Source organism: Hippoglossus stenolepis, chromosome 6 (genome assembly GCF_022539355.2).
Source record: "Hippoglossus stenolepis isolate QCI-W04-F060 chromosome 6, HSTE1.2, whole genome shotgun sequence".
In the NCBI taxonomy this organism is placed as follows: Eukaryota; Metazoa; Chordata; class Actinopteri; order Pleuronectiformes; family Pleuronectidae; genus Hippoglossus; species Hippoglossus stenolepis.
The window spans coordinates 26,070,578-26,085,705 of record NC_061488.1 but is presented as its reverse complement, the minus strand read 5'-3'; the positions used below and the strand labels follow the sequence as shown (position 1 = coordinate 26,085,705).

Sequence of the window (15,128 nt, the reverse complement as noted above, 5' to 3'; positions counted from 1 at the left end):
GTGTGAAGGCTACTTCACATGATCGGGTGTTGTCAGCACTGTAGTAAAGCAGACATTGTGCTCACGTTGAAGAGTCCCTCAAGGTTGGTCAGGAGTTAAACTCCTTCCTCTGACACCCCCCTACAGTAAACCACCACCCCACAACCCCACCTCCCTTTTTCAGTTTTCATTCTGCCAAAACCTCAGTCCAGCAGTCACAGGTCTATTCCCCCTCTGAGCTCATATCTCCTCCCTCCCTGCCTGTGCTCCCCCATATAAACCCCCACTACATTCTGCAGCACACAACCCTGCCAACGGCCCATTTGCAAAACTTGTGAATTTCTTTACACGTTTTTTCGTGGAGTCGTCCCTTGCGTTGAAGTCGAGGTTTTATTCCACACTGCAGATAACGGGGGTAAGGAGTTTTTTTTTTTTTTAACACACATGTCTAGAGGTGTTTTTCTATTATCTGATTGGTGTTTCAAGGTAGAATGTATTTGATATCAAGCGTTTCTCATTATAAATGTTATGGTTTGGGTAAATTGTGTTTGAAGAAATATTTAAATTTGTGTCATTTTCAGGTTGTGGCAACATGAAACGCTTCACAGTTTTGCTCCTCTGTGTGGCAGCCATCAGTGCAGGGACAGTCACTGCAGGTGAGTTGAACACACAACCTTGCACTGCAAAACATGTTGGAGTGTTCAATCAATCATCAAATTGTATTTGTGTTGCCCATATTCACAAATTTGAATTTGTCTCACAGGGCTTAACTAAGTGTGACATCCTCTGTCCTTAACCCTCAACAAGAGTAAGGAAAAACTACAAAAAAAACCATTAACAGGGGGAAAAAAACCTGGAAACCTCAGAGAGCCACATCCCAGAACAAACAGAATTGAAATAGATGCAGCACGTAGCTGAACACATCAACAAAATAAGAGTATTTACAACATTGATTAGAATAAACTGTTTTTAACATAATGAAAAGGTGTGTCAATGTTTGAAGTATTTGTACATAAGAAAATGTCTGATAAAGATTAAGGGGGCAGCAATGACAATTGAAATGGAGGAGTTATTGCCAGTAATGGTAGAATATGTGAGTGGGCGTAGTGTTTAGTTTAGAGCAGGGTCACAGGACATAAATGTTTTTGAGGCAGAGCACAGTTCTCATTCAGTAGTCGTTGCCCGACTTGATGGGATGGATGAAGATCCAAAGAGTGGCCCATGATGCTCTTCATGTTGACCTTTTCTTCCTCATCTCGTCATGGAAAAACGGCTCATTGTTCACTGCATTGCTCAGTGTTGTTTGCCAAAGAGAAAAATAAAATCTTGAACCTATTTGAACTGGCTGCCTTGGAGTGGTCTAAAAGGAATATGAGGGAAACATACCCTTGCTTTGTGTTGCCTTTGTTCCATCCAGGCAAAGTGGACCTTTTTTATGGAGATAAACTAGATCTGAAATAGTAACAAATATGAATTTCATGATCTAAAAATGAAAAATTTGATTACGTATGATCATAATTGCTAAGTGTGTGTATCACCTGTGGACAACCAGTTTCCCTTGTTTCTTTCATCCAAGGTCGTTCAACAACCTCAGTCGCCAGTTCATGATTTTTACCACAAACAAACGACCTCTATGCTTAAAAAAAAATTGTATTTTACCTAGTTCTTTTCCTAAAACCAACCAAACCTGTGACTTTACCACAACCGTAACCACAGGTCTATCATTGTTTGTATGACAATGACGGCCGGGTACGCTGACACCTCTGTGGGTTGCGTTTAATAGTAGTGCCAAGCAGGTTGTTTCAGTCATAGGGCTTGTTCAGTGTCAGAGTGGATTTTTTACCTTTTTAAAAAACTTATCTTACTTCTTTTGCATCCCACCAGCTGTCACAACCCTCTCTCCATGTAATTCCATTTCTATGCAAAAAAAACTGAACTGCAACAGCAAAGAAACATATACTGTGGCTGGATTTTGCTGACGGGCAACTCTATGAATGGCAGCGGTGGACAATGCGAGGGTACAAGGCACATGACTTTTATATTAGAGTTCAAATCCAGAGTCACGATGGCTCAGGTTAGATAAAGATAGATGGATAGGTGGATGGATCTTTGGATAGATGTGAAAGAAGTTTTCAAATTTAAACAGTTTGTGTCTTATTCACTCTGAACTTTCTTTTCTGTATCAAAACAGAACACGGCCTTTCCCCAACCTAATTAAAGATGTTCTCTTTCAACATTTTAGTGATATATTCATTATGAACATATTTGCTAAATACTTGACAAATGTTTGAAGCAGCATATATCCTCAGCACATTCTGAGAAAAAAATGTGGTTGCGTTCCTTATGTATTTTCTGTTCGAAATGTGAAGTATAAATGTGCAGCTTCTGTCGACCCTGTCTCCCTGAAATGCTCTATTTCAATGTGTTGACTAAATTATGTTTCTGTCATTTTTTACATTACATTCTGTAAAGCTGGGTGCTTTGTGGGTGGAGCCAATAAGGTTTCACTCAGCCAATGAGATCATCTCCTCCTCCAGAGCCAGCCTCGGTCTGCGAAGTTGATGCTCAGCTCTGTGAGCTCTGGCCAACCTATGAGACGGGGGTCACGCTCCCAAATCATCCCTCACACTTGACACTTTCCCCCGCTTGGCCCTCTACACTGCTGGAGTCCTATCAAACCATAGAGGGGGCATCATCCACTGTGGCAGCCGCACCATTTCTCACCAGTGGAGGGGCCACTGCCTTGCTGTGGTCCAGAAAGCACTGTGATAAATCAATTAATCGTATGGGGGGGCTCTGCAGGCAGGCGCTGAACTGACAGGCATCTCCGCAGATCGTAGGTCCTGCCATCGTCTCTAGGGGAGACTGACGTGGTGTCATTGGCTTTATGTGAACAAACCGGACCCTGTTTTTGTTATCAAATGCAATAATGAAAAACTAGCACCCCTGGCACCTCCGCTCACCCCCCCCTCCCTTCTCTGATGGACCCTGGCAGGGCATGTTAGGAACGCTGCGAATGCCATTGGTCACAGTTACCGCACAAGGAAAACAACTCCGAGTGTCATGGGCAGAGTCAGAGACTCTGGTGGGGGGTGGACGGTAAAAAAAACGGCGGCAAAAGAAAAACATCCTTGATCCCCCCCTCCAGGGGCCCAGATACTCCCCGGGTGTACCTTGCAACTGTCCACTCAGTGTGGAGGCCTATTCTCAGATCTCCTGAAAAACAGCCGACAACAAGCCGGCCATTGTCCTCCAGTGGCTGTCTGGTTATTCACTGCCGCGGCTGAGAGAAAAACACATGAAGGGGACTCAAAGCAACAATATGCCTCATTAAGAATCAGGAGCTGCTCTGCCTATAAGCCTGTGGACATGGAACCAAACCACTAATCAGCCAAACAAGTGGCTCAGACTAAATTCTCTCATCTCTGTGCTGATGCTTGATTACGTTGACTTGCTTCATTACAATCCAGAATTTATTGTGCTGCTTGTTTTTTTTTTTGTTTCCATTTAGATGCCAAAGAGTTATCCATCACTACTATAAAGGTATTGTTTCTTTCTTGTACTCTCTGGATGAGAAAAGCCAAAGTGGGGCTGTGCAGATGTAAATAGAATCATTCTTCTCTACTACCCACAATCTCTTACTTTTGTAGTTTTAACAGCATTTTTATCAGTAATAGACACTTTACAACTTTTATCCAGATTTTCCACCATTAACAATCCTCAGAGTTTAAGTCTCAGATATACTTAGTTTTGGTTGGTTTGATGTAGATATTAGTAAATATGAGTGATGGCTCTGCATGACTTGTTGTACAGATAAAGTTATGTTCATAGGGGCAGAGAATCAGGATATGAGGTCACATTTGGCAGAGATGTTACACTCTGTTTCCTGCCCCGGGACCACAGATGAAAATTAGCTTATAGCTAACCCTGGTACTGCTAAGGAGCAGTGCATTGTTTCTGTCAAATAAACAAAAAATGACCAAACAAACAAATGAATAAATAAAGACTTTGAGCAAACCAAGCGATGATGGGAACTAAGAGACCTTGCTGTAGGAGGTCCTAGCAGAATTTGTATATAAAGAACAATGCAACCTTAAAGTTATGTTTGCATCATGCATCGTAAAATTGTCCAAAAGTTAATGCATATTGACACGATATTGACGTCTCAACCTGAAATTGGTTCAGTTTTTATTTTGGCGACATATATTTCAACCCCTGAACATTTTTTTAAACGTTGAAATGATTTCAGTGAAACTTGCCAAAGGCCTGTACTATGAAGCAGGATTTGCTGTTATCGGAGTAACTTCAGGTTTAGTTCATGGTTTCAGTCCAATAAGACTTGTTCACTTCGAAACTTCCACCCACTGACCAATCAATTCCTTTGAAACATGACATCAGCGTTCTTAAAGGATCCCGTGGAGCTGTTAAAGGGTCTCTGGGGAGGACAAGGGTCTTCAGAGACGATTACTATCTTATTGAAAGATATAGATTCTCATCAGAGGGGATGATAAACCTTTGTCAGCTGCTGGAGCCAAATAGAACCACAGACTGTCAACATTGATATACTGTTCTTTACGTGTAGGAGTTACTGATATTGATGTACTGGATGTGTCAGCGGTGGGTTAACCAGACATATTTTAATACTTCTATCCTGTCCTTTAAGTAGCTTTATCCTATGAAATTAAATATTTACTTGAAAAGGGGGCATAGATAGTTTACAGATTTACCTTGTGACAGCCTCCACCCCTCCCTCCCCTCTCTCTCTCTGAGACTCGAACAGTCAGCCCTCAGTGACACTACACTGTTGTGCGGTGGCCTCTCTCCTTGAAGGGAAGGATAAGGGAAGTTTAAAAACAGTGTCTGGTTGGTTAAGTCGAACTCCGCCGCCAACACACACAGTACATCTCAATCTCTCCCTGTTTCCTGATGCACATCCTGTCTAGTGGATGTACTTTTTAATCCCCCTCAGCTAAAGGTTTACAGTCTGACTTTCAAATTCTACTTTCATCCTATACTGTAACATCATCATCAATACATTAGGTGGGCTCACTTTCAGTTCGATAACTTAATAAAGTGATTCAGATCATGTGAATAAACACTTGGTTTGATTATAAGTGGTTGTCTGACTCCCTGTGTTTCTTGTCCTTGCTGACTTATTTGTTGCAGAATTACATTTCTCACCTCTTATCACTTCACATGAGTTGCACCTGTCATCCTCTGAAGACTGCAGAGTAATCCTCAAATAATCGTTCATATCCTGAGATTTTCTTATTTTAATCAAAGCTTTGCAAAGAGATGCCATTGTATCACCAGTTCTCCCTCAGTGATCCATTACACCCAGTAAAATGAGGCTGTTTGCGCTGTTTGTCCAGGAGGACCCGTACACCATGAGCAGAGGCTCTGAGCTGGAGGGCTTCTGCATGGACCTGCTCGCAGAACTGTCGAAGACACTGGGCCTCAAGTACAATGTGCACCTGGTGAAGGATAACCGCTACGGAGTCATGGACGCCAGCAGCAACTGGAACGGCATGATCGGTGAGATCATCAGAGGGGTAAGTCAGAGGCCTGTCACATCACAGTTCATGTACAGAATGTTAGAGTAAAAATTGTGTGATATACTATTAGGTAATAAAATGTACAGTTACAAAATTTTAAGCCGCTTTATATTAACGAAGCTGAGATCAGTAAAAACAAAGATCTGAAATTGTATATCTAGGTGCTCCAACCCAAAGTGTTGGAAATTCAAAAACACATTTATTTGTAAAATAACTATATGTATATATGTATATATATATATATATGTGTATATATATATATATATATAAATGGAGTGAAATTTATCAATGAAACAATATTTTTTTATACTTTTATAAATTAGCTCACTATTGCCATGTCTCACATATTTTGTATAAAGATAATAAATTAGTTGAGGTATAACAATCAAATAATTACATGCTTTTTGGGTTAGTTTTTATTATATAACAAATAATGTATAAATTATATCAAAACAACAGTGAAATGGATCTGCTGCTTAACACTACAGTATTGTGTAACCATGTTAGTACACTGTTGTACATGTGAATGTGTGTGTGTGCCTCCGTGGTCCATCAGGACGCTGACCTGGCTGTGGCCCCGCTGACCCTCACTGCTGTCAGAGAGCAACATGTGGATATGACCACCCCCTTCATGCATACAGGAATCGGCTTCATCCTGCGTAAGGACGTGGCCTCTGAGGAGAGCACCCTCAGCCTGCTGGCGCCCTTCTCCACCAACATGTGGATAGGCATCCTCGTTGCCTTCCTGCTAACAGGTCTCTGCATATTCCTGGTGGGCAGGTACGTTTCAGAGGGTCAACACAGAAACCGTTGACTGATATAATGTCTGCAAATGCTGTAGAAACCAGGACACACAGCTCATGTTCAAGGCAAATTTTACACTGGGACAATAAAGTTTGTCATCTCGTGTCCTCATTTCTTGTCTTCTCATGTTGCGTGTTGTCGTGTCTTGACGTGTCCTCATTTCTTATCTTCTCATGTAGCGTGTTGTGTCTTGACGTGTCCTCATTTCTTATCTTCTCATGTCGCGTGTTGTCGTGATTTGACACGTCCTCGTGTCATGTAAAGTTGTGTTTCATGACGTGTCCTCACGTCTTGTCTTCTCGTGTCATGTGTTGTCATGTCCTCATTTCTTATCTTCTCATGTCACGTGTTGTCAAATCTTGACGTGTCCTCATGTCTTGTCTTCTCTTCTCATGTCATGTGTTAACGTGTCCTTATGTCTTGTCTTCTTGTGTCATGTAATGACGTGTCTTGACGTGTTCTCTCATGTCTTCTTGTGTCGTGACTTGTCCTCTCATGTCTTGTCTTCTCATGTCATGTGTTGTCGTGTCCTCATGTCTTGTCTTCACATGTCATGTGTTGTTTATCTTGACGTGTCATGTCTTGTCTTCTCGTGTCATGTGTTGTCGTGTCTTGATGTGTCCTTTCATGTCGAGTCATGTCTTGCCCTCTTGTGTCTTGTCTTCTCGTGCCTTGTCTATTATCATGACTAGATAACAACAAATGTATAAGATTTCTTGGCTTTGGTAAAAGCTCCTTAACTGCCACCCTCTTCGCACATAAAGTTATATTTCAGTAAACAGAATCCTGCTGCTTTAACGGTGCTGGTTATGATGTCTTCTATCATTGTGCAGGATCAGTCCCAGTGAATGGGCCGAGCCGGACACAGAGCAGCACGACTTCACTTTGCTGCACAGCTTCTGGTACATCACAGGAGCTCTCACCTTACAAGGTAACCCAGCAGCCAACACATCCACAGCCTGAGAAACCCACTGCTGCTGGCTGCATCTGTCTGAACTGTCAGAATACACACACACTACTCTGCTAACATATTGTTGGACAGAGTGTTACAATGGTGGTGATGAGATGGTTAAAAACTCATTATTTGTGTGAGGTACAGAACGTAATTTCACCTTAAAGTACATACTATATATACACTACCGTTCAAAAGTTTGGGGTCACTTAGAAATGTCCTTATTTTTCAAAGAAAAGCACTGTTTTTTTCAATGAAGATAACATTAAGTTAATCAGAAATACACTCTATACATTGTTAATGTGGTAAATGACTATTCTAGGTGGAAACGTCTGGTTTTTAATGAAATATCTACATAGGTGTATAGAGGCCCATTTCCAGCAACTATCACTCCAGTGTTCTAATGGTACATTGTGTTTGCTAATCGCCTTAGAAGACTAATGGATGATTAGAAAACCCTTGAAAACCCTTGTGCAATGATGTTAGCACAGCTGAAAACTGTTTTGCTGGTGAGAGAAGCTATAAAACTGGCCTTCCTTTGAGCTAGTTGAGTATCTGGAGCATCACATTTGTGGGTTCGATTATACTCTCAAAATGGCCAGAAAAAGAGAACTTTCATGTGAAACTCGCCAGTCTATTCTTGTTCTTAGAAATGAAGGCTATTCCATGCGAGAAATTGCGAAGAAACTGAAAATTTCCTACAACGGTGTGGTACTACCTTCAGAGGACAGCACAAACGGGCTCTAACCAGAGTAGAAAGAGAAGTGGGAGGCCCCGGTGCACAACTCAGCAAGAAGACAAGTATATTAGAGTCTCTAGTTTGAGAAATAGACGCCTCACAGGTCCTCAACTGGCAGCTTCTTTAAATGGTACCCGAAAACGCCAGTGTCAACGTCTACAGTGAAGAGGCGACTCCGGGATGCTGGCCTTCTAGGCAGAGTGGCAAAGAAAAAGCCATATCTGAGACTGGCCAATAAAAAGAAAAGATTGATATGGGCAAAAGAACACAGACATTGGACAGAGGAAGATTGGAAAAAAGTGTTATGGACAGACAAATCAAAGTTTGAGGTGTTTGGATCACACAGAAGAACATTTGTGAGACGCAGAACAGGTGAAAAGATGCTGGAAGAGTGCCTGACGCCATCTGTCAAGCATGGTGGAGGTAATGTGATGGTCTGGGGCTGCTTTGGTGCTGGTAAAGTGGGAGATTTGTACAAGGTAAAAGGGATTTTAAATAAGGAAGGCTATCACTCCATTTTGCAACGCCATGCCATACCCTGTGGACAGCGCTTGATTGGAGCCAATTTCCTCCTACAACAGGACAATGACCCAAAGCACACCTCCAAATTATGCAAGAACTATTTAGGGAAGAAGCAGGCAGCTGGTATGCTGTCTGTAATGGAGTGGCCAGCGCAGTCACCAGATCTCAACCCCATTGAGCTGTTGTGGGAGCAGCTTGACCGTATGGTACGCAAGAAGTGCCCATCAAGCCAATCCAACTTGTGGGAGGTGCTTCAGGAAGCGTGGGGGGGAAATTTCTACAGATTACCTCAACAAATTAACAGCTAGAATGCCAAAGGTCTGCAATGCTGTAATTGCTGCAAATGGAGCATTCTTTGACGAAATCAAAGTTTGAAGAACAAAATTAATATTTCAAATAGAAATCATTATTTCTAACCTTGTCAATGTCTTGACTATATTTTCTATTCATTTTGCAACTCATTTGATAAATAAAAGTGTGAGTTTTCATGGAAAACACAAAATTGTCTGGGTGACCCCAAACTTTTGAACGGTAGTGTATATATTAATAAAACTGCATACATTTTGGTTTCAGAGCTGCAATCTAAAAGAAAATACCTTCTTGACAACATTATTAAAAAAGATGCAACAATAATTGGAATCCAGTGCTGAACATATACAGTGTTGTGTTGCTTTGATAAAGATGAAGCATAGTGTCTCACTGCCTTTGATCCAGTTGTCTTTTTTTTTAAATTCTGTATGAGCTGAGCTGAGTACTATATCATGAACTGAGTCTGAGCCATCTTAAAATAATACAATACTGTATCCTGTTGACATTATACATCATTCAGGGAGGTGTTATCATGACGTAACCATGTCTGTCTGGATTGTTTAGAACGGAGCATGAATATTATATTTTGGCTTTAAAGGGATAGTTCAAACTATTCCTTTAACAAATTGGGCTCTTCTCACCGACCGCTGCCTGTGTCCTCTCAGGTGCTGGTCCTCACCCTAAAGGCCTCTCTGGACGTGTAGTCAGCGCCATCTGGTGGCTATTTGCTCTAATGCTGCTGGCCTGCTATTTTGGCAACTTCAACTCCATGTTGCACTCCAACAGCAAACACGGCTCCATCAGGAGCTTTGAAGACCTCGCCAACCAGGATGTGATCGATTATGGCACAATTGAATCTGGATCCACCACGTTTTTCTTTAAGGTACATTCAGTTACTCTTAACTTTCCAAATGATCAGAGTCATTGCAGCTTCACTGAGATAGTTTGATAAATGGACCACGTCTAAACCTAGTATTTGGCTGGACTGTGTATGGTCAATGTGCAAAATAGTTTAAAACTGCTGTGGAACCACATTACCTTGATTAGTATATTCATAATGTCAGATGTCACAGCACACAACCTCTTTTTGGGTAGATGCAGATGGAGGTGGGACTTTTTCAGTGCTGCAACTGTCTTACATGAAATAGCCAAGGTTTGTGAAATCTAAGGGGACGAATGATTTTTCTCCAGATGCTTTTTAAAAATTCAATTCAATTCAATAAAATTTGTACGGTGCCAAATCAGAACATAGATTATCTCAAGGCACTTTACATACTAAGTTTGAGACCTTAAGAATGAAAGAGAAACCAAACAGTTCCCACAATAAACAAACACTGACGACCGTGGAGAGAAAAAAGGAGAAACCTCTAGAACCAGACTCGATATGGGCAACTGGTTGGGGTGAGCAATGAAAAAATGGGGGAGAGAGAAGAGGTGGGGAGAAAAGAGAGCGAGAGACCAGGAACCATTGTAGCCATCATATTCTAGCTCTCAGACTGGTTGTCATAATGAAAATGATCAGAGTGATATTTATAGATGTAATTATGGTACTAAAAGTGAGTTACAAGACAAACTGTGATTTGTCAATATGGGCTATACACAATTAATTTGATTGATTGACAAAAGGTTTCTGATAATAGAAAAAATATTTTGAGAGCCAATGACGCATCTTCAACACTCAACAGACTAATGGTGCACCTGCATCAGGAACATTCCAGGACGTCGTGCTGCACCATTGTCATTCCAGCCAATAACGTGTGCTGCTGAAATCTTGTGCACTCATAATAATCCTGTTGTGCTCTACAAATATTCTGTTTGATCTTTCATTCTTTTCTTTCCCAGAGTTCCAAGAATCCTCTGTTCGAACGTATCTACCACAACATGGAGCGTAAGAAGAGCTTCGTGTCCAACATGGAGGAAGGTCTCCGCCGTGCCCAGGAGGGAAACTTTGCTTTCATTGGTGAAGCAGTGTCCTTGGACTTGGCAGTGGCTCGTTACTGTAAACTGGTCCGATCAGAGGAGGTCATCGGTATGAGAGGCTACGCCATCGCAGCACCACTGGGTGAGTCCTTTGGCCGTATAAGGATGTTTTCTTTTATTTGGGAAGATGTGTGTCACCTCACTGAAAGTGTTATGTGCTTTGGGTTATATTTCCATTGCAGATTCTAGGGATAAGGGTGAGGTGAATTTAATTGATTCACCTCATGTGTTGCTTCCAGCCTTTTGCTCCATGGTCAAATAGATCAGATGTACATGTTGAATTTTCTGCAGATGTTTCTATATGCTTCAAATTAAGCACTCGTCAGAATCCAAATTGCCTCTGAAACACCTCCATCAAAACTCTTTACTTGAACCAGGGGGTATGGCTGCTTCAGGCAGTTTCTATGGATTGTTAAAAACTGCTTTGAACTTCTTTCTCAAGCTCTTTTTTTGTATTATTCTTAACCACCACTAGCGCTTCCAGGAGAGTAACAGTTTCCCCCTTTTGTACCTTCATCACAGTGAGACTAAAAATAGCCCTAAAAAAAATCTTGCCTACATGTTATTGGTTTCTGTAAAAACATAAAAAAGCTAAAGAGAATTTACCTTACAATCCAGAGTTGGGATCTTTTTAGGTTTTCCTCACAGGCTGCATCCAGATCGAAGGACCAGCAACAGGAGAAGCTCGTAAGTTGCCTGAGAGACAAAAGTCAGTGCAAAAAAGAAAATGAAAATCAAGTTTTGTTACCTAGTTAATGTAACAAAACTAACAACAATCCAGACTGTGAGCCCGACCTTATTCGCCAGCATCTGTGTTGGACAGCATTAATGCTCTTTTAGCTGAATGCAAATCCCTGCAGCGTGTTTAGCATTGGATGAAAAACCAAAAGAGTGGAGGCTGTTGGAGCAGCAGGTTAATGGTTCTGGAGGGAGTTTGTTCAACTGCTTACATTTTACCACATCATCACTCTTTACTCCCACAGGTTCCTCGCTTGTCAAAAACCTAACTGTGGCTATCCTCATGCTCAGCGAGTCCGGCACATTAACGTTCCTGCGGCAAAAGTGGTGGGCCAGCAGCTGCTTGGGGGCCGACAGGGCCCACACCTCAGAGGCCCTGCAGCCCCATGATTTGAGAGGTGTCTTCCTCCTCCTGGGCCTGGGACTGGGCGTGGGGCTATTGCTGGCCCTGCTGGAACTCTTGTCCAGGGCCCGCAACCAAGCTAAGGATGGCAAGGTAGGGAAGGGTATCCCACAGCGTGATCACACATGGACTAATTGTATTGCTTACTTTTTTCGCCTTTTCTTTCACAGAAATCATGCTGCTCGGAGCTGACAGCAGAGCTGAACCGGAGGTTTGGCAGCGGAGGAGCGAGTGCAGAGCATGACAGCCCTGACAAAAGCAAAGCTTAAAGGAAAAGTGTACACGTTAGCTTTTGATAAGGTAGCGGCAGACTTTCTGAAGTAACAGCTTCATGTTGCGCGGCCATTCAGTTTGTTTTATACTTTTTTGGAAAGGCTCAGTGACCACATAGGACATATTATCAACTAACAGCTCTACATATTAGTCAACAGACTTCTTGTTAGATGTCGACTTCTCACTGACTAATAAACATACATCTCTTCTTGAGATTGAGTCTTTGACTGTTTGTATTTGCTTCAATGTTACAAATAAATCTCCAAAATTGTTTGGTTTCCTTTTCTTTTCAGTTAAACTTCAGAGACAACAATATGAAAGACAAGAAGACGGCATCATTACTGATATGCAAGCTATGAGGTATATTTCCCAAAAAACGTTAAACAAAACCTCAGATTTCACATCTAAAGCTATATTTTCATATGAGCATTGATGGAATACTGTGTAACGTGAAAGGTGTTGCTCATTGAACCCACAGAATTATCAGCAACTGTAATTCCCCTGGTTTCTAGCTGTTTGGCATATTTTGCACATGGTTTTGGTTTTGCCGGTCAAGAATTCACAAAATCATCAAGCTCCGACAAAGCCAGTCTGAGATGACAAAATAAGCTAAAAAGAAAGCCAGAATGAACATGAGTCTGCAAGTGTACTTAATATATGGTATCTACTCAATACGGAAATTCTCAGTGTGAGACAATCAAAAAGCCGAACCACCTTTTGAGTTTTTATTACAACTGAAAACTGAATAGGTTCTCTTTAATGTTTGGAAGGGGAGGGTGAGGTGAGGGGTATTCAGCTGTTCACACTGAACCTTTAACCAATGACCACACTATGACTAAAAACGTGAGAGTGTTACCTCAATCTACAAATGTATTTTCTGTTGTGATTCTTGTATTAAGTAGAAAGTAACAATGAATTGCTTGAATCCACTGGGCCTTTACTCACAGTTGTTTTGAAGAATTGACTTCATTCTGATTTCATTATTTACATGATTAGAGCCTGTGATCCTTGAAACCTTTTTGGTTCACAGATACTCCTGATACCCCTCCCCACTTTGTGTGTGAACCATGGACTGAATATAATGATGGATGACATGACCGATCCCCAAAAGGGAAGCCACAGTATCTCCATCAGCCCCTGGTGGCTGGCTGCAGTATAGGTTATAAACCCTGCCTCCTCCATGTTAGTGGATTGATTTTTCTCAAAGATAGTTTATATCATTTTAGGTAATTCTATCACAGTGTTCATTTTTTTCCTGCTAAGTTTGGCTCTAATTATTTGATTCTTTAAAATGAGGTAAAACGTAATGATTGAGAGCAGAGATTTGTTTGCATCCGAGATATATTGGCCTAATTTTCTAGTGGTAGGGAGTGTAGATGCCTCTTACATCTTTATTTACAGCCTAGGGTGTGGACCTACTTGTAGCAGTGGTATCACCCCTGACATGATTCTTGTCATAGGTTGATGTTTTCCTTTGTTACAAATGTCAGACCAGGTAAATACGTCAGGGCAAATGTTGCAGGCACAGGCTACTATGGCCTCAAGAACACAATCTATCAACTTTAAAAGTCGCAGTTGTTATGTTTGTGGTCCCAGTCTCAGTCTGTCCTTCGTATAAGGACCCAATTCACACCTTTTTGTCCTCTAGCCTGGATTTTTGTAACCTTTTGTTTCCAGGCTTCCTGGTGCTAATGGTAAAAGTCCTTAAATACCTCTGTATGGCAGCTGAAATTTAAAAAACAAACAAAATATTACCATATATATCTTCATTTGTTTTTGAGGGGGTCATTTCTGTCTGATTTGAAGTGGAGAGGATAATGCTGCTGTTCAGATTGTTAAACCCCTTGTGATTTTGATATTGGGCTGTCCATAAATTATTTTCACATATAAATGTACTCGCTCCTGTATGAATACACACTCAATATACATCTGTTGTATGTTCCACTATGCATGTGTCACATTCCATTGCACAGCTTGCAATACACCCATGTGACCACTTGGAGGTACTGTTGGATTTATTTTGGCCTGAAGATCGTGTGTCCCATGGCCACTTCATTGATAATATGATGAGTGTAAACCTTCCCTCTCCATATGCATCAAGTGGACTAACAGAAGCTGCACCACCTCCATTATTAGATTGGGTTAATTATTTACATATACTTGAGTTAAAGGCTGCTGCATACAAGTTGCTGTGCTGATATAATTCAGTAGTTGTTGACACCAGTGATGGTGCAGTAAATAAGATAAGAGTACAAGGCTGACTTGACATCCAGAGAGCGCAGGAGAATGCCACGGTCTCACCCTCAGGGGCCCTGAAGCCCCCAGACTCATCTGTGAGTTTGTTTGTAGTAAGTTGATTTAATAAAAAATCAGTTTGGAAAATGCATGAAAGCTCAATGTTATATAAACTGATGAGGGTGCTTAGGCAGATGCCCTCTTATATCTCCTGTCTTGTCTACTAATGTAGAATCCTGTTTTATTTTATGTTACATATTAAATATTCAACAGAAAATTACCTCTTTTCTTTTCCCCCTGCAAACCTGGTATTTTTTACAGGGACTGATGCTGCACTCTGAGAGTCACATAATTCTATTTTGTCAAATGTGACTGTCTAACTGACCAGTGGCTTGTGCAGAGATTCAGCATCACAGGTGAGGTGTGACAGGTGCAAATTTGCTATTTTGAACAAGCAGTATGTGTTTTATATTTTATCACTCCACAGTAATTTCTAAACCCCGACCTCCGTTTAATGTTTCACATGGAAATGCAACATGTTACTGAAAATCTGAAGATTTAAAAAAAATGTGATCTTACGTTTCTCTGTGACTTTAAGGTCCCCCCATCAGTATTAGGAAGATTACACTAGATTGTGGG

The 15,128-nt window shown here is 41.3% G+C and overlaps 1 protein-coding gene across 2 annotated transcripts; it reads left to right on the top strand.

Moving 5' to 3' along the window:
* Window positions 1-192: 192 nt before the first annotated feature.
* LOC118110936 (probable glutamate receptor) lies at window positions 193-12,525 on the top strand. 2 transcript variants are annotated; one of them, XM_035159106.2, is made up of 10 exons: window positions 194-394; window positions 561-635; window positions 3,491-3,522; window positions 5,352-5,531; window positions 6,091-6,314; window positions 7,172-7,269; window positions 9,526-9,743; window positions 10,703-10,922; window positions 11,824-12,074; window positions 12,152-12,525. In XM_035159106.2, exons 2-10 carry the CDS (start codon window positions 572-574, stop codon window positions 12,248-12,250), a joined length of 1,386 nt encoding a protein of 461 aa, XP_035014997.2. In that variant the 5' UTR covers window positions 194-394; window positions 561-571; the 3' UTR covers window positions 12,251-12,525. The 2 variants fall into 2 exon arrangements, with proteins under 2 accessions (XP_035014998.2, XP_035014997.2); XM_035159107.2 differs by lacking the exon at window positions 3,491-3,522 and having other exon boundaries at window positions 193-394.
* The last annotated feature ends 2,603 nt before the right edge of the window (window positions 12,526-15,128 follow it).

Bases quoted from the DNA above. Each gene is read 5' to 3' on its own strand.
- LOC118110936 (XM_035159106.2), top strand. From the start codon at position 572: ATGAAACGCTTCACAGTTTTGCTCCTCTGTGTGGCAGCCATCAGTGCA. The intron at 5,532-6,090 runs GTAAGTCAGAGG...GTGGTCCATCAG, and splicing joins TCGGTGAGATCATCAGAGGG to GACGCTGACCTGGCTGTGGC. The intron at 6,315-7,171 runs GTACGTTTCAGA...ATCATTGTGCAG, and splicing joins TGCATATTCCTGGTGGGCAG to GATCAGTCCCAGTGAATGGG.